General features: G+C 46.4%; 2 protein-coding genes across 8 annotated transcripts in view; one reads left to right on the top strand and one right to left on the bottom strand.

The window, feature by feature from the left end:
* The window catches only part of PTK2 (protein tyrosine kinase 2), a 268,019-nt gene extending 261,050 nt beyond the window's left edge, over positions 1–6,969 (top strand). For 4 of the 7 annotated variants that reach the window (XM_083360046.1, XM_083360047.1, XM_083360044.1 and 1 more), the window contains 3 exons: positions 868–1,023; positions 3,581–3,661; positions 5,212–6,968. In XM_083360046.1, the coding sequence (XP_083216172.1) occupies positions 868–1,023; positions 3,581–3,661; positions 5,212–5,424 (450 nt within the window). In that variant the 3' untranslated portion in view covers positions 5,425–6,968. Of the gene's footprint in view, positions 1–867; positions 1,024–3,580; positions 3,662–5,211 lie in introns of all 7 variants that reach the window. The other 3 variants (XM_083360045.1, XM_083360043.1, XM_083360048.1) reach the window with 2 other exon arrangements.
* A 913-nt stretch (positions 6,970–7,882) lies between these two features.
* RPLP1 (ribosomal protein lateral stalk subunit P1) lies at positions 7,883–10,593 on the bottom strand. Its single transcript, XM_083360142.1, has 4 exons — positions 10,341–10,593; positions 9,894–9,968; positions 8,135–8,249; positions 7,883–8,008 (listed from the first exon to the last, which is right to left on the bottom strand). Exons 1-4 carry the CDS (start codon positions 10,410–10,412, stop codon positions 7,929–7,931), a joined length of 342 nt encoding a protein of 113 aa, XP_083216268.1. The 5' UTR covers positions 10,413–10,593; the 3' UTR covers positions 7,883–7,928.
* Between the last annotated feature and the right edge of the window lie 5,603 nt (positions 10,594–16,196).

Below are 16,196 nucleotides of genomic sequence, written 5' to 3'. Positions count from 1 at the left end.
GTAGCCAACATTGGAGCAATTCTAACTCCCCTCTTTTTTGGTGCACACATCACATTCACAGATCAAAACAGAAGGAAAACAAATCAACGTTGCTGCCCCCCCTCCTTTATGTTCAGTGCTTTGGAAACCATAAATATCCAGGGTTAAATAAAAATTCCTGACCGTGTTGAGGTCTCAGCGTGTGATAAAAATACCCCAATGCCGGCTCTCTTTTGTCGTGGTTCCCTGTGAGGCCCGCTGTGATAGTTCTAGGGCAGGTTGTCTTCCAGCTTGGCCCATTTATGACTTGTGGACTTCAACTCCCAGAATTCCTCAGCCAGCTTGCCGCCCAGCTGAGGAATTCTGGGAATTGAAGTCCACAAGTCATCAAAGGGCCAGGTTTGAAGACCCCTGCTCTAGACCAAGGGGTGTCGAACCTTTGGGCAGCTTGAAGACCTGTGGACTTCAACTCCCAGAATGCCCCAGCCAGCCATTCCCTCCCAGGAATTCTGGGAGTTGAAATCCACAGGTCTTAAAGCTGCCCAAGGTTGGACACTCTTGCGCTAAGACTATGTAGTTACTTTAAAATACTGTCAGAATTTTAAAATACTACAGAAATATAAGAAAGTGGGTGTTTTTTTAAAAAAAATTCAACAAAATATATGCAATAAGAAATTATATGCACGGAAAATGGGATAAGCGGGGGTTTATTTTTAAGTATCCCGTTTTTATTTTTTGAGAGCAACCATTGTTTCAAACCTATTAAAGCCAGTAAAGGTCAGAAGACCCCTGTTCTAAGGCTTCATTGATGGTGAATTCTAGCTCCCAAAAGATCTTTGGAAGTACTTTAGCGCCATCTGGTGGGGAATCCATGCTCTTTTCTTCCAGATTCAGCCACAGGAGATCAGCCCTCCTCCAACCGCCAACTTGGATCGCTCAAATGACAAGGTGTACGAGAACGTCACCGGCTTGGTAAAGGCGGTTATAGAAATGTCTAGCAAAATCCAGCCAGCGCCCCCCGAGGAGTATGTCCCCATGGTGAAGGTAAGATACACCCTGCCCAAGAGAGGCACAATACACCTGTGTTTGAGGAAGCATCTCATATACACGTGAACAGAGAGTGGAGCAGCCAGCTTCCCTTATTATGGGCTGTGCTGGCTGCTGAGGCTCGTTTTGCCACATACAGGGAGTCGTCGTTTCTGTTCTGTCCCAGTCCACGTGAGACCATGTTAAGCTCACAAGGAGAAACCTCTCTTCCAAACAACCAGGCTGGAACCGCAGGAAAAAAACAATCCCCTTTTATTATTCACAGACCTGAGTCAATGTCCAAGGGAAACAAACACAGTCCACAGAAACTGAAACCTCAACACGAACCGTTGCCTTCACACCTTCCCTTTTATTATTCAGCCAAGGTGTGGCTTCCTAATGCCTTCTCCTTTGCCTTTGGAGCCGCCCCATTGCCTTCCTCTGTCCTACTCGCTTCTCTTGCTGGCGCTTTCGTGCATCCTGGATATTTCCCGGCTGTGCTTCATCACTGTCCAACTCAGACTCCCAGCACAGCCGTGTCTCAGCCTGAGCGCGAGTAGAGGGGCCGGGCTCCTCATCCGACTGTAAGTCTTGGAGCTCCTCAGAGCCTTCCTCTGACTCTAATGTCACTCCAGACCCCTCCTCCTCCTCCTCATCTGATTCCTCAGACTCAGCTGCCGGATCCACTGGCTAGGGAGGAATTGCAACAGTTTCTCCCTCCGGGACTGGGAAGGTTCAGCCGTTTCCTGATGGTGGCTTCAAACTTTCTTTCCGCCAATGACTTCAGAAGTATATCTGTATTTATTTGTAACTAAACAAGCCAAGATGTAGGCCTCTCTAAGCCACTGCCGGTACACGACATCAACCCAAATACGGTTATCCCGTTATAGCTACTACTCAACATATGACCACAATTGAGCTGAATTTTCTTTATTTATTTTTTGCTAAGCAAGAAGGTTGTTAAATGATTTCCCTTCCCCCATTTTACAACTTTTCTTGCCAATTGAACCACTGCAGTTGTTAAGTTAGTAACACAGTTGTTAAGTGAATCTGCCTTGCCCATTGACTTTGCTTGTCCGATGGTCACAAAAGGGGTTCATGTGACACACACACACACCGGATAATGCAACCATCGTAAGTACATGCCAGTTTTCAAGCCTCTAAATTTCGATCATATCATCATAGGGGTTGCTGTAAATGTGAAAAATGGTCGTCAGTTACTTTTTCAGTGCTGTTGTAATTTTGAATGGCCACTAAACAAATGGTTGTAAGTCAAGGACTACCTTGTACTAAAGCCAAGTGAGACAGCTTCCTATGGCTGTTCTAGGAATCACTGTAAGACGGATCTTCAAACCTGGCCCTTTGATGACTCGTGGACTTCAACTCCCAGAATTCCTCAGCCAGGCATGCTGAGGAATTCTGGGAGTTGAAGTCCACGAGTCATCAAAGGGCCAAGTTTGAAGACCCCTGATATAGTCACCCAAGCTCTAACCTTGCCCATGTTTTAAGGAAGCCACAAAAACGTCAAAATAAGCCTCTTCACCAGGACTCTTCAAACCTGGCGACTTTAAGACTTGTGGACTTCAACTCCCAGAATTCCTCAGCCAGCCCATCTGGCATCCCAGCTAGAACTAGCGCCTAGTCCTGCACATTAAGCACTAGACCAGGGGTCTTCAGGCTTGGCCCTTTGATGACTTGTGGACTTCAACTCCCAGAATTCCTCAGCTAGCTTGGCTGAGGAATTCTGGGAGATGAAGTCCACAAGTCATCAAAGGGCCAAGTTTGAAGACCCCTGACTTAAGATAATGAATATTGATGCCTGTACAGATAGTCCTTGACTTACGATGGGTCACTTAGTGAGTTATGAACCGGTTCTGAAGTTCCAATAGTGCTCACAGCACTTAGGGTGCTTGGCAACATGGCTGCCTTGATATCCATTTGCAGTGTCCCAACAGTCATGTGACTGTGTTGTAACAGTTTTGCTGCACCATCGATAACAACTGCGGCATTCAATTTACAACTGCCCATGTTTGCTTAATGAGGACTGTAAAAGCCGTCAAGTTGGCTTGGTCACATGACGCTCCCAATTTACGGCCATCAGGACCTAATGACCAACGGTCATACATGTCAAGCAACACCTGTGTTACTAAAAAATGTGGAGTCGAGTGTAGCTTATCTTAAATCTGGGTCCGGTGCTGAATGCAAAGGATGTGTTTCATTGCTTCAGTTGGACTGCAAATGACTCCCTTACAAAATAATTTTGGGTTTGGGTGATGTTTATTGCGCAATGCGTGTTACCTCCGTGCGGGATTTGAGCACATTCCTTTTTGTCCTCATCTCCGGGAACATGGCTGTTTCAAAGTTTAGAGCTTTGTACGCTGAGAATGTTAGTCCAAAATAACTCAGGGGGTCCCTCTGCTGAAGGATCTGTCCTGGTTAGATGTTTCAGAGCATTGGAAATATAAAGATACATGTTTGCTTAATGCACTTTGGAGAAGGATGCGTATCTGTGTCTTGTGTTTCTGTTGGAGTGAGGGTGCTCAGTCTGATTTAATTATGCCTCATTATCTTGCAGGAAGTCGGATTGGCCTTGCGAACTTTATTGGCAACAGTTGATGAAACCATTCTGGTCCTCCCAGCAAGCACGCACAGAGAGGTAGAATCACTTTTTGCCTTTTTGTTTTTTGCATCTTTCTTACTAGATTGTGGCCTACCACGATTTTATCTGAATTCTAAAGCCTGTGTTTAGATGTTGTTTCATTTTCTCCTAACGTGTACCATGTCAGCCAGTTCACTAGATTTCAGGTTAGATTAAAAGTAAAGAACTTGGAACGACAAAAAAAAAAAAACCGAGTTTTTTGGTTGTGTAAATCAGTAAAAATGAGTGGCTTCATTTGACGGCAGCTCAAAGGAGATTCCCATAGGAATCCAGGAGAAGAGAGAGTGCGTGAAGCGAGAGGAAGCTTCAAATATTTATGTGTAGGCAAACAAATATAGAACGTATACATACAGTCATGTACAACACTCTCTGCTCTGCTCACTTCCAAGACTTGAGGGCTGTTGACAAATGGTAAACGATTAAATCATGGAAAGCAAGTCGAAAATGCCGCTTGGATTCTTATCAGGGGACTTTTTAGAAAATTCCAGGAAAATGCTGGCTGGGGAATTCTGGGAGTTGAAGTCCACAAGTCATAAAAGAGCCAAGGTTGCCTGCCCCTGGTTTACACTGTTGGCTCTTTAATTTCTATAACGTGTCTAAGAGATTGTAGGCATTAAATTGGGACAGTTTGGAAGGCACCAGAGTTGGTTTGGTCTAGTGCAGGGGTCTTCAAACTTGGCTCTTTTATGACTGGTGGACTTCAACTCCCAGAATTCCTGAGCCAACCAGGCTGAGGGGAAAGGGAGGGGTTTCCAAGCTGGCTCAGGAATTCTGGGAGTTGAAGTCCACCAGTCATAAAAGAGCCAAGGTTGCCTACCCCTGGCCTAGGCTACTTTATGACTGGTGGACTTCAACTCCCAGAATTCCTCAGCTAGCCACGCTGAGGGGAAAGGGAGAGGTTTCCAAGCTGAGCCAGGCTAGCTCAGGAATTCTGGGAGTTGAAGTCCAGGAGTCTACCCCTGCTCTATAGAGATATTATGGAAGAAATCAAATTGATCAATCGCTTCCGAACAGATGCCAAGAAAACTACTTGAATGTATCCATGAGGAATTCTGGGAGTTCAAGTCCACCAGTCATTAAAAGGGTCAAGTTTGAAGACCCCTGGTCTAGTGCTTAATGTGTAGGACTAGGAGCTAGGAGATGGAGGACTTGGACCTGGTAGTCTTTCTAAATTCTAGAGACCGTGACTAGTAGTTTCTGTGAATGTTGCCAATATATATATATATATATGCATGAAATTGGCCAGGTAATCACGAGGGCAGCTGCTTCTACGCCATCAGTCTAGATTTGCCTTCACCAGTAGAAAGGCCACGCACGATGCTATCTTACCAATAAAGTAGAATATTTGTAGCTCCGGGTTGAAATGAGGGGGTCCGGTCCTTGATGCTCTCTTGAGCTGGGTGGTTTTCTTGCAAACTTGGTTTGGGTAATGAAACACTTGCAAGAAAAGCCCCAAGCTCGGATGCTGATCTTCTCCTGTCCTTCAGTCACTCGGGGACTTTTTTCTGCTCCCGATGTATTTGATAACTCCGCAATCTCTCTTTCAGATCGAGATGGCTCAGAAACTGTTGAACTCTGACCTGGCAGAGTTGATTAACAAGATGAAGCTGGCTCAGCAGTACGTCATGACTAGTTTGCAGCAAGAGTACAAGAAGCAGATGCTGACGGCCGCTCACGCCCTCGCCGTAGACGCCAAAAACTTATTGGATGTGATCGACCAGGCCAGGCTAAAATCTCTTGGCCAGTCCAGGCCTCACTAGAAGTGGGAGAAACGGATTTTGCATTGCACAGGTTGAGAAAGGATTGTTAAGCCAGCGAGAAACGGCAACCCTTTCGACAGGAACGAGAACGGGACAGCTCAGTCCAGGATTGTCAACTTGTTGGTTCTCTCAAAAAAGTTTTTTTTAAAAAAAAATCAATGCCAAGAAAAATCCAAAACTGAAACGCAACAAAATCTTTAAGAAACCCAGTTTTCCGGTTTCATGTCATTCAGAACATGAAATGTTTTAAGACAGGGGTCCCCACCGCCCCGGTCTGTGGACCAGTACCGGGCCGTGGCATGCCAGCAACCGGTCCACACTAACAAGGAAAGCTCCATCCGCAAGATGCAGGCAGCACACAAAACCACGCCCCCCTCCGGTCCACGGAAAAAACTCTCCCCACAGAACTGGTCCCTGGTGCCCAAAAGGTTGGGGGCCTGTTTTAAGAGATGAATTGTTTTGTTTTTTCCTTCTTCAAACCAAGAAAACTGACAAAGGAACTCTTTTGAGCTGCAAACCTGAAATCGTGTGAAGAATTCTGGGAAACCTCAGGGCTGAGAATTCTTTTCCACAATGTATAAAACTGCCGTGACTGGAACTTTTTTTTTTATTGGAACACTTAATAATAATGCCACAAAACACTAATCACAAATTTACAGAGATTAAAAAGCTATATTTTCAAAAGTATCTCATTTCAAAGCAAATTTAAAAAAAAGAAAAAAAAAGTCCTCATCTTGTTTTCCTACTTCCATGTGGATGTATGCGAACTGTTTGGGACTGTAGAACACCACCAAGAACTGTTTTCACTAGAATAACATGCCAGTTGTGTTTTTTTTTAGTCGTTTTTCTTTCTACATAAGAAATGGAGCTGCATTTAGAAGTTCTGTAACCATACATGTTCCCCATTTTTATATAATTTATAAAGAAAAGATTAAAGCCATGATAAATATTTTAAAACTGCTTGAATTCAACTCATCAAGTGCCTGACTCTGGAACTGTTAAAAGAATGCATGCACCCTTGGCGGGAGAGAATGAGGCATTTGGACGTATGCAAAATTGCAAACCTTCAATAAAATGAGAAAAGAGGTGCCCAACAGCCCGGTTTCTCTAAAGAGAGTAAAAATGTCTATGTAAATCCAATTTCTACTTTTAAGCTTGTATAACAAATAAGAAACATGAGTCCCTTCGAGAATACAAGGATCTAGTAGTTTTAAGTGGTTCCAATGAATTATGGTATCCTTGGCTGTATTACTGGGACGACTAGACACCCCTGCAAGAAAATTCTGGATGTGACGTGCTGCGACTTTTTCCCCCCATTCCCAGCAATGGGGCGGGCGTGGTTTTGCTATGATGCATCTGGACCCCGGGCCAGCAGTTTTGACACCTCTGTCCTTGACTTGGGATGCTTGGCAACTGGCTTGTATTTATGAACGCTGCAACGTCCCTGGGTCATGCGATCATCTTTCAGCTTCTGACAAGCGAAGGCAGAAGCGAGTGTCACTTAACTGTGGCAAAAATAAATTTATTTATTTATTTGTTTGTTTTATATACCGCCCTTCTCCCGGAGGACTCAGGGCGGTGTACAGAGAAATAAAGTAAGAATACAATAAAATAAAATTATTAAAGCCCAAATGGGGGCCATTAAGCTGACTTTGTAATAATGCCGCTTGGGGTGTGTGTGAAAGCCCTAATAAGCAGGCATATACATAGAATGAAGGCTACTGCTAAGCTTGTAAGCCGCCCTGAGTCTTCGGAGAAGGGCGGGATATACTAAATGGAATTAAAATAAAATAAAAAAAGTGTAAAATGGGGCAAAACTCCGCTGTCTTCGCTTGGCAACAAAAAATTGAGGCTCTGGTGGTTGTAAATGAGACAGTGGAGTTTGCCCCCGTTTTGCAGTCTTTCTCGCCAGTTGCTAAACGAATCTCGCTTTCCCACCAGAAGCTGGCAAAAGATGATCACACGACCCAGGGCACGCTGCGACGGTCATAAATACGAGCCAGTTGCCAACCATCCAAATTTTGATCATGTGATCCTAAGGGCAAGTGTGAAAAACCGGTCGTAAATGACTTTTTCCACTGCCACTGTAACTTCGAACGGCTGCCAAGTCGAGAACTACCTGCCGTAGTTTCAAAAATGGCAGCCTCCTTACCAAAAAGGCATTTCATCCCTTCCCCCCACCTAGGCAGGACAGCCTAAGGCAGGGGTGTCGAACGTGCCACATCATGTGACGTGCCGCGACGTATTGTTGACTTTTCCCCCCATTGCCGGCAATGGGGTAGGCGCGGTTTCTGTACGACGACACCGGCCCGTGGTTTGACACCCCTGGCCTAGGTGGAGAACAGATTGCTCCCGAGTAAACTTTATGTAAGAATGGAGGAGGCAAGCAATTTGTAGCAGCGGAAAGCCACGGACGTTACGTGCACCTGGGGCATTCATAAACAAAGACCAAGCTGAATTGAAGTGTTTTTCCTCTTTATTATAAAGAGTAGAAAAAAACCAGCTTAGTCAAAAAGACCAAAGCCCATGTCGTCGTCGGATTCTTCCGACTCTTCTTTCTTTTCTTCCTCTTTCTTCTCTTCGGCTACAAAACAATTAATAGTCTGGATTAAGCAAAGCAGGGACATTTTTTACCCCACCCCAGTTAACCAAAAAGTAGGCCAAAACGAACACCGGGCTCGAGGCGTTTGGAACAAGCCATCTCACTCACCAGGAGCAGCACCGGCGGCAGGGGCCCCTCCTCCTGCAGGGGCCGATGCGGCTGGAGCACCACCACCAACTCCCACGTTACAGATGAGGCTTCCGATGTCAATGTTGGTTAAAGCCTGGTCACAAGTTAGAAAAGTATCAAAGCTTTAGCATCCCTCTCAAACAAGGGCCGGCCTTCATTGTATATAGCCTGAGTACCATTTTTTTCAGCCTTGGCTACTTTTGAAGATGTGGGGACTTCAGACTTAAGAGTCCAGATGACTTAAAAGTTGCCGTGGTTTGATACTGTTCTAAGAGAAAGTTGTAAATGCTCTAAACCCCACTTGAAACTTGAATCGCTGAACTATTTTTTTATTGAATATTTATGTCACACACACACACACCCAACGTGACTCTGGACAGCTTACAAGTTATAAAACAAAAGATTAAAAGTACAGTTATCATAAAAGGTTAAAGCATGGCAAATGGATCAAGTTTATTAAACTGAGATGTTTTGTTACTCATCCAAGTAACCCCTCTGCAGTCAAGTAAAGCAAGAGTTAGTACATTCCAACGACTACCAAAAATGTTCATTTTGACTGAAGAAGTCGCAAAAACATCTTGGCTTAATAAACTTTGCTTCCATTGTCATGGTTTAAATTTTTAAGATGGTTTTGGCCCGGATGATCAAGTCCTCATTCACATCAAGTCCTCATTCACATTAAAATATTAAAAACGATCCTATGGTGCTGGACAGGGGTCTTCAAACTTGGCCATGTTTGAAGACCCCTGCTGTTGGAGGTACATCAGGGGTCATCTGTCATCTTGGACAGATGGCTCTCTATTCTCCTTGATGACCACCAGTGAAGAGGAGAGTCTCCTCCACTGAGCAACAGCTTTGACACCAGGAATTCCTAATGTGTATACTTGCCCCCCTTTCCTATGTTTTTAGTCCGAAGAAAGGCTGATGATTAATCACAGCTTCAGCCTATGAACGCTGCAGATTCCCGCGATTCCTTTGCATAGGCCACGGGTCTGCAACCCGCGGCTCCGGAGCCGCATGCAGCTCTTTCAGCCATCTCCTGCGGCTCCCAGTCCTCTGCCATGTGCAGTCCAAAAAAAATAAAAAATAAAGTGAGACTAAAAAAGTTCAACCAATAAATTCAAATATGTAGGGTAGGTGCATATCTCGCCTTGGCTCCACTCTTTAGTCAAACCCTGTTCTGCGCATGTGCGCATGTACGCGCATTTTTGCGGCTCCGTTTTTCCTTTTGTGAGGAAACTGGTTCCGAGTGGCTCTTTCACTGTTTCAGGTTGCTGATCCCTGGCATAGGCCAAGAGGAGCTAAGAAAGCGCAAGTAGTCTTCTACTTACCACCTTTCGTTTAGCGGCTGTCCAAAGGTACGAGGGCACTGAAAAGATGCTTTTCACCCTCCTAACCATGGCAAAACTTTCTCCGTGCTCACGTGATCAAAAAGTCAGACACTCGCCAACCGACCTGCGTTCAGGTCGGTTCCCTTTTGGAAAGCGAAGTCAACGGGGAAGCCAGATTCACTTCACAGCCACGTAACTTTAAGTGATTCACTTAACATCCGCGGCAGGAAAGGTCGTAAAAGCAACAGTCATAGATAGCAACAGTCATAGATAGCAGTAGAGATTTGGGGCTCAATTATGGTGCAAAGCTGAGGACTGCCGGCCTCTTCCAGCCCTGGGGTGGCATCATACACACTCCACACACACTCACTCTCTCTCACACACACAACCTTCGTGCGACGTTTTACCTTCGCGAAGAGACCCGGCCAGAAAGGCTCCACGTTCACTCCCGCCGCTTTGATGAGAGCGTTGATTTTATCCTCCTGGAAACGAAATAAAAGACATGGGTGCGCCTGAGGTCGCCTCGCGCTTCGCTTACCGCAGGGGCTCTTCGAGCTTGGCCCTTTGGTGACTTCCGGACTTCAACTCCCAGAATTCCTCAGGCCCAACCACAACGGCACGCTGGCTGAGGAATTCTGGGAGTTGAAGTCCGCAAATCAAAGGGCCAAGCTTGAAGACGCGCCCTCCCCCTCTTACCCGCTCGGACAGGGGAGGAAGCGGGGCGGCCAAAGCCACAAGGACCCCCCCCTCCCACCAGGCCCAAGTCGGGCCTGCAATCCCCTCCCCGGAGGGAATCGCGAGGCGGGCCTCCACGCGGGCCCGGTCACGAGGCCTTCCCGCCGCGCCGCTCTCACCGTGACGGTGACTTCGTCGTCGTGCAGGATGAGGGCGGAGTAGATGCAGGCGAGCTCGGAGACGGAGGCCATGGCTGGAGGTTGCGGGGAGCGTGCGGTGCCAGTCGCCGGGAACGCGGCCTTAGCTTCGGCTGAAGAACGCAGCACCTTCCACGCCACGCGAGAGAGCAGGACTGAGAAAGGGGAGCCGGCCTGGCCCGGCGCTTATAAAGCCCCTCGAGGCAACCAATCACGAGCCGCTTCGGTCAGAGCGTCACCAATGGCAGAGGAGACGGAAGGCACTAGCCAATCCGGCACAGCCGCGGGGAGGGACTCCATGTAGGGCTAAGCCTCCCGCGAGAACGTGGAGAGCCAATCACAGAGACCAGTGCTCCCGAGGGAGAGAACAATTCGGACCAATCGGTGAGGGCGATGTTGATCTCGGCCTCTGAGGCTTTTTGAAGCCTGCCCCATAAAGGAGTTAATATTTCTCTCCAAAAACCCCACCCTAAAAAAGAAAGAAAGAACCGCTCGTCGCCCACACCCCAAATCAATCCGACAGGGATTACAGAAAGCGTAGTAGCGATTTCGGCCACTCTGGACCCATGGAACCGTATTTCTCAATCGCGGTCCTCCAAGAGGAAGGGCTGGTCTTCAACTCGGTAGCGCTCCTCTCTTCCGGAGGAAGCCGCACCTTGGCCGGAAATCAGCGAGGACGCATGCCGATGCCTCATGGTGAAGAAAAGCTTCCGCCACTCCCGCTTCCTTTTTCCGGCCGACGCTATGGCGGCGCGCCGGAAAAAGCTGCTAGGCGTGAAAAAGGCGGCGCAGGCGCTCCTCTGCGTCGCGGCTAGGGACGACGGGAGTTGCAGTCCGAAGCGCTCCCGCCGGTCGGGATGGGCAGCCTAGAGTCGTTCTGGGCCAGGAAAACCCCGAGTGGCCGCTGGAGGGAAAATTATTCTCTGGGCTGCTGCCACCTGTCGGGCACCCGCATCTATGCAGCCTAGATCCTGGTTTATTAACCCCGATGTTGTGTTTGCTGGTTCCAAGCATAGCGAAGTCATTCCTGCCTGAGCTTTGGCTCCCCTGACCTCTCAAAAATTTTGTGTGTGTGTGTGTGTGTAGGGAGGGGGGAACCAGTTGCTAGCCCACCCACAAAATATTCAAGGATCCATATGGTGTCAGGTGGACCATCTGAATGGGCCTATGTGCCTGAAGAGGAAATACGTGGCAATCAATAGCCTAGAGCAGGGGTCCCCAACTTATGGTCTGCATCGGACCATGGGTTCTTGGCTAGCAGGGTGCGGAAACAGCTGGATGGTGGTGCACATGGGTGGGTGTGCGTTCCTCCCACTAGTGCCTGTGGCTGTCGATTGGTGGCCCCTAGGGGGAGGGCGTTCTCTGTGGGCGTGCCAAATCTGTGGAACCGCTTGCCGGCCGAGCTCCGGATGGCCCCCCAATCTTCGCTCCTTTCGGCGAGATCTAAAAACTTATTTATTCGAGCAATCCGGCCTGGTTTGATGGGTGAAGGGTTTTAACATGGTTTTTAATTACTGTTTATATTCGGGCATAATATTTAATTGTTTTTTAACTTTTGTACTTCGTTTTTATATTTATTGCCCTGTACACCGACCTGAGTCCTTCGGGAGAAGGGCGGTATAAAAATTTAATAATAAATAAATAAATTCACGCAGGCATGAACCGGAATGCTAGCGTGGGTGTCCGCAGCCTGTTTGTGCATGTGCTGCTAACCCGGGCGGTTTGCGTGGCCCGTTTGCGCATGTGCAAGGGGCCAGCGCATGCCGCATGCACAAATAGGCTGCTAGTGCTGCTCTCCTTCCCTCCCATTTCTCGAGCCAGGAAAGGTTAGAGACCTCTGGCCTAGTGGACAATCACTTAAATATGAGCCAGCTGTGTGCTGCAGCTGCCGAAAAAGCCAACACAATCCTAGGCTGCAATAACGGATAGAATCAAGACCATGTGAAGGGTTAATACTGCTTTATAAGGCCTTGGTAAGGCCGCACTTGGAACACTGCATCCACGATATAAAAAAGATGTTGAGATTCTAGAAAGTTTACAGAGAAGAACAAAAGGGGTAATCAGGCGAACAGAGGCTAAAACATGAAGAACAGTTGCAGGAACCAGCTATGTCTAGCATCATGAAAATCACGTCTAGGGATGACATGAAGGTCTTCCAAAAATAAGGTGCTGCCACAAAGAAGATGAAGTCAGTCTATTTTCCAACGTACCTGATGGCAGGACAAGAAGCCAAGGAATGAAGTTTATCAAGGAGAGATTCAACCTAGAGATCCTGTCAGGAGAAATTTTCTGACAGGATCTCCTGACAGCGAGAACAATCGGCGGAACGGCTGGCCTCCAGAAGTTGTGGCTGCTCCATCACTGGAAGTTTTTAAAATGAGATTGGGCAACCAGTTGTCTGAAATGGTATTATAGGGTCTTTTGCTTAAGCAGAGGTTGCACTGGAAGACATTCAACTCTGTTGTTAGGTTCTGTTACTTGATTATCTGGAGCAGGAAGTGATCTGCTCACCTCAAGTGGCAGATTTCACACCCAGATCACCAAGCAACTGTTTGGAGGCAGATCTAACCCTTTGTGAGTCAGAGCCAAGATAACTGGGACAAAGTGATAGCCATTATAGAAACCATGAGCTTCTGAGCTGTATTAGATCTAGGTTTGTTTATCTAAAAGTTGAATTCCGCATACCCACATTTGAATGGGCTCCTTCAACAAGTTGGCAATCAGGTCTACCTATCATAGTATCATAGTTTAGTTATGTTGGAAGTTTAATTGGCTACCTGTATTATTGCATTCAGGGACGCGGTGGCTCAGTGGGTTAGGACGCTGAGCTTGTCGATCAGATGGTTGGCAGTTTGGCGGGTCAAATCCCGAGTGCCGCGTAGCAGAGTGAGCGCCTGTTACTCGTCCCAGCTTCTGCCAACCTAGCAGTTCGAAAGCACGTAAAAAATGCAAGTAGAAAAATAGGGACCACTCCGGTGGGAAGGTAACAGCGTTCCGTGCGCCTTTGGCGTCTAGTCATGCCGGCCACATGACCACGGAGACATCCTCGGACAAGCGCTGGCTCTTCGGCTTTGAAACGGAGATGAGCACCGGCCCCTAGAGTCGGAAACGACTAGCACACACGTGCGGGGGAACCTTTACCTTTACCTATTATTGCATTGCTTCCTTTTTGATTGAGTGTTATATAAACACAGTGTTAGGGGCGGCTGACGGGATAGAGAGAAGATCCCCACTGCCAGTGCTTTTTTTGTAAGAAAAAGGGTGCCGGAACTCACATCTTGGTAATCAGTTGTGTGTAACGAAACATAACAGTTGCCTCCCGCAGTGAGCACTCAGCGTGCAACCACACGACCAATCACAAGCTGAGAAGTGCCACAAGCCAAGCAGAACCATCACAACCAGTGCAGACGAAGTATGCATGCATCAGACTCAGCACACAAGCAGCCCCCACGCACCAGTTTTAATGATTTTACTGCCAACCTGCTATGCCTGACAGGGCAATTTAAGTCCACCTGGACCAAACATCAAATTTTCAAAAGTTACTTTTAAAACTTGGAAAATCCATTGAAGAAAAAAAAAAGGTGCCAGAACTCCATTCCTGTGTGTTCTATGACAAAAAAAGCACTGCCCCGCCGCCATGTTGCCCATCCTCTAGGTCAGGGGTCGGCAACCTCGGCTCTTTTATGACTTGTGGACTTCAACTCCCAGAATTCCTGAGCCAGCTACGCTGGCTCAGGAATTCTGGGAGTTGAAGTCCACGAGTCATAAAAGAGCCGAGGTTGCCGACCCCTGCTCTAGGTCTTTAGCTTTCAATTTAAGATTTTTTTAATTTTAATACTTTTGTATTACCTTTTTTACCTTTTTATTATATTCTAATATTATATTGCTTTTTTCAGTGACATAGGCAGCATAAACATTGAATTAATAAATGAATAGAATTAATGAATTTCTGTACAAATAAAGGGGTGCAAGGGTTTGAGCAAATTGTGGAATCAGTGAAGAAACTAATCAGAAGGGAAGTTTTGCCCAAGAACTTAGAGATTATAGACTCGAGCTATATTTGGCAAGGGAATCACCAAATAAACAGACAGAGGAACTTGAGATCAAATATTTAAATAAGACGAATTGTGGGGGAAGAGCAATAGAATGAACAAAGGTTATTTTATTTAGCATCATGGGACTATGGTAAGAGTTTTGATGCTACAGAATATGCCATGTGGGACAATTAAAGGCTAATGAATGTGCCAGAATGGACAGGGTGCTTTCCTTTGAGAAAACTGTACAGTGGACGCTACTTAATCAAATCTGGAGAAACTGAGCTATTTGGAATATGGAAATAAGGAAGATGGTGCATCCTACCACCATATTGAACTTCTATGGCAGATATGTTGTAAAAACTATAGGACTGTAAGAAATGGCACCTAGAATTAAACTCAGATGCTGAAACCGTAAGTTGAGCTATCCAGATGACATGATTTTGTTAGCTAAAAATAATGGTGAGTCATTTGTTGTTAGCTGCGAAGTCGTGTCCGACCCATCGCGACCCTATGGACAACGTTCCTCCAGGCTTTCCTGTCCTCTACCATCTTCTGGAGTCCATTTAGGCTCACGCCTACTGCTTCAGTGACTCCATCCAGCCACCTCATTCTCTGTCGTCCCCTTCTTATCTTGCCCTCAATCTTTCCCAGCTTTAGGCTCTTCTCCAGTGAATCCTTCCTTCTCATTAGGTGGCCAAAGTATTTTAGCTTCAGGATCTCGCCTTCTAAAGAGCAGTCAGGGTTGATCTCCTCTAGGACTGACTGGTTTGATCGCCTTGCAGTCCAAGGGACTCGCAGGAGTCTTCTCCAGCACCATAGTTCAAAGGCTTCAATTCTTTGGCGTTCAGTCTTTCTTATGGTCCAACTTTCACTGCCATACATTGCAACTGGGAAGACCATAGCCTTGACTATACGCACTTTTGTTGACAGGGTGATGTCTCTGCTTTTTAGTGTGCTGTCTAGATTTGCCATGGCTTTCCTCCCCAGGAGCAAGTGTCTTTTAATTTCTTGGCTACAGTCTCCATCTGCAGTGATCTTGGAGCCCAGGTAAATAAAATCTGTCACTACCTCCATTTCTTCCCCATCTATTTGCTAGGAATTGAGAGGGCCAGATGCCATGATCTTGGTTTTCTTAATGTTTAGTTTCAACCCAACTTTTGCACTCTCCTTCTTCACCTGCAACAAGAGGCTCTTTAAGTTCTTCACTTTCTGCCATTAGAGTGGTACGTATCATCTGCATATCTTAGGTTGTTGATATTTCTCCCGGCAATCTTAATTCCAACTTTTGATTCATCTAGCCCTGCCTTTCTCATGATGTGCTCTGCATATAAGTTAAATAGGCAAGGCGACAGTATACAGCCTTGCCGGACTCCTTTCCCAATTTTGAACCAATCAGTGGTTCCGTGTCCAGTTCTCACTGTTGCTTCTTGACCCGCATATAGGTCATTAGGAAAGTGAAAAATGTTAAATATTAAAATGACATGGGTAATGTCAACCTGCACGTTTGGAGAATTTCCAGTTGAGGCTAAAAAGACACTGGCTTTGTTTTCTGGGCTCAAAGTTGAGCATTACGTTGGAGGTGAAGTGAAGATTTAATTCTAGGAAGCAAATGACAAAGCAAGGCAGGATCCTTCCTGTTAAGGGTATTTCAATAATTACTAAGATCTGAGCAGTAAAAAGCTCGGTTTCTCTGAAAGATGGACACTGAGAAAGGAGACTTTCAGATTATGGATTTGGAGATAACCCACAGGTTGCAAGAAGAATAAGCCAGCCCAGGACTTAAAAGCTTAACTGCTCAATT

The sequence above is a fragment of the Vipera ursinii genome (assembly GCF_947247035.1).
Source record: "Vipera ursinii genome assembly, chromosome: 3".
Taxonomy (NCBI): domain Eukaryota; kingdom Metazoa; phylum Chordata; class Lepidosauria; order Squamata; family Viperidae; genus Vipera; species Vipera ursinii.
Note: the sequence above shows the minus strand (reverse complement) of the source record. Positions and strands in the feature narration are given on the sequence as shown.

Coding starts and splice junctions, on each gene's coding strand:
- RPLP1 (XM_083360142.1), bottom strand. CDS start 10,412: ATGGCCTCCGTCTCCGAGCTCGCCTGCATCTACTCCGCCCTCATCCTG. Junction 9,969..10,340: donor ACGACGAAGTCACCGTCACG/GTGAGAGCGGCG, acceptor TTTCGTTTCCAG/GAGGATAAAATCAACGCTCT. Junction 8,009..8,134: donor TGCCGCCGGTGCTGCTCCTG/GTGAGTGAGATG, acceptor ATTGTTTTGTAG/CCGAAGAGAAGAAAGAGGAA.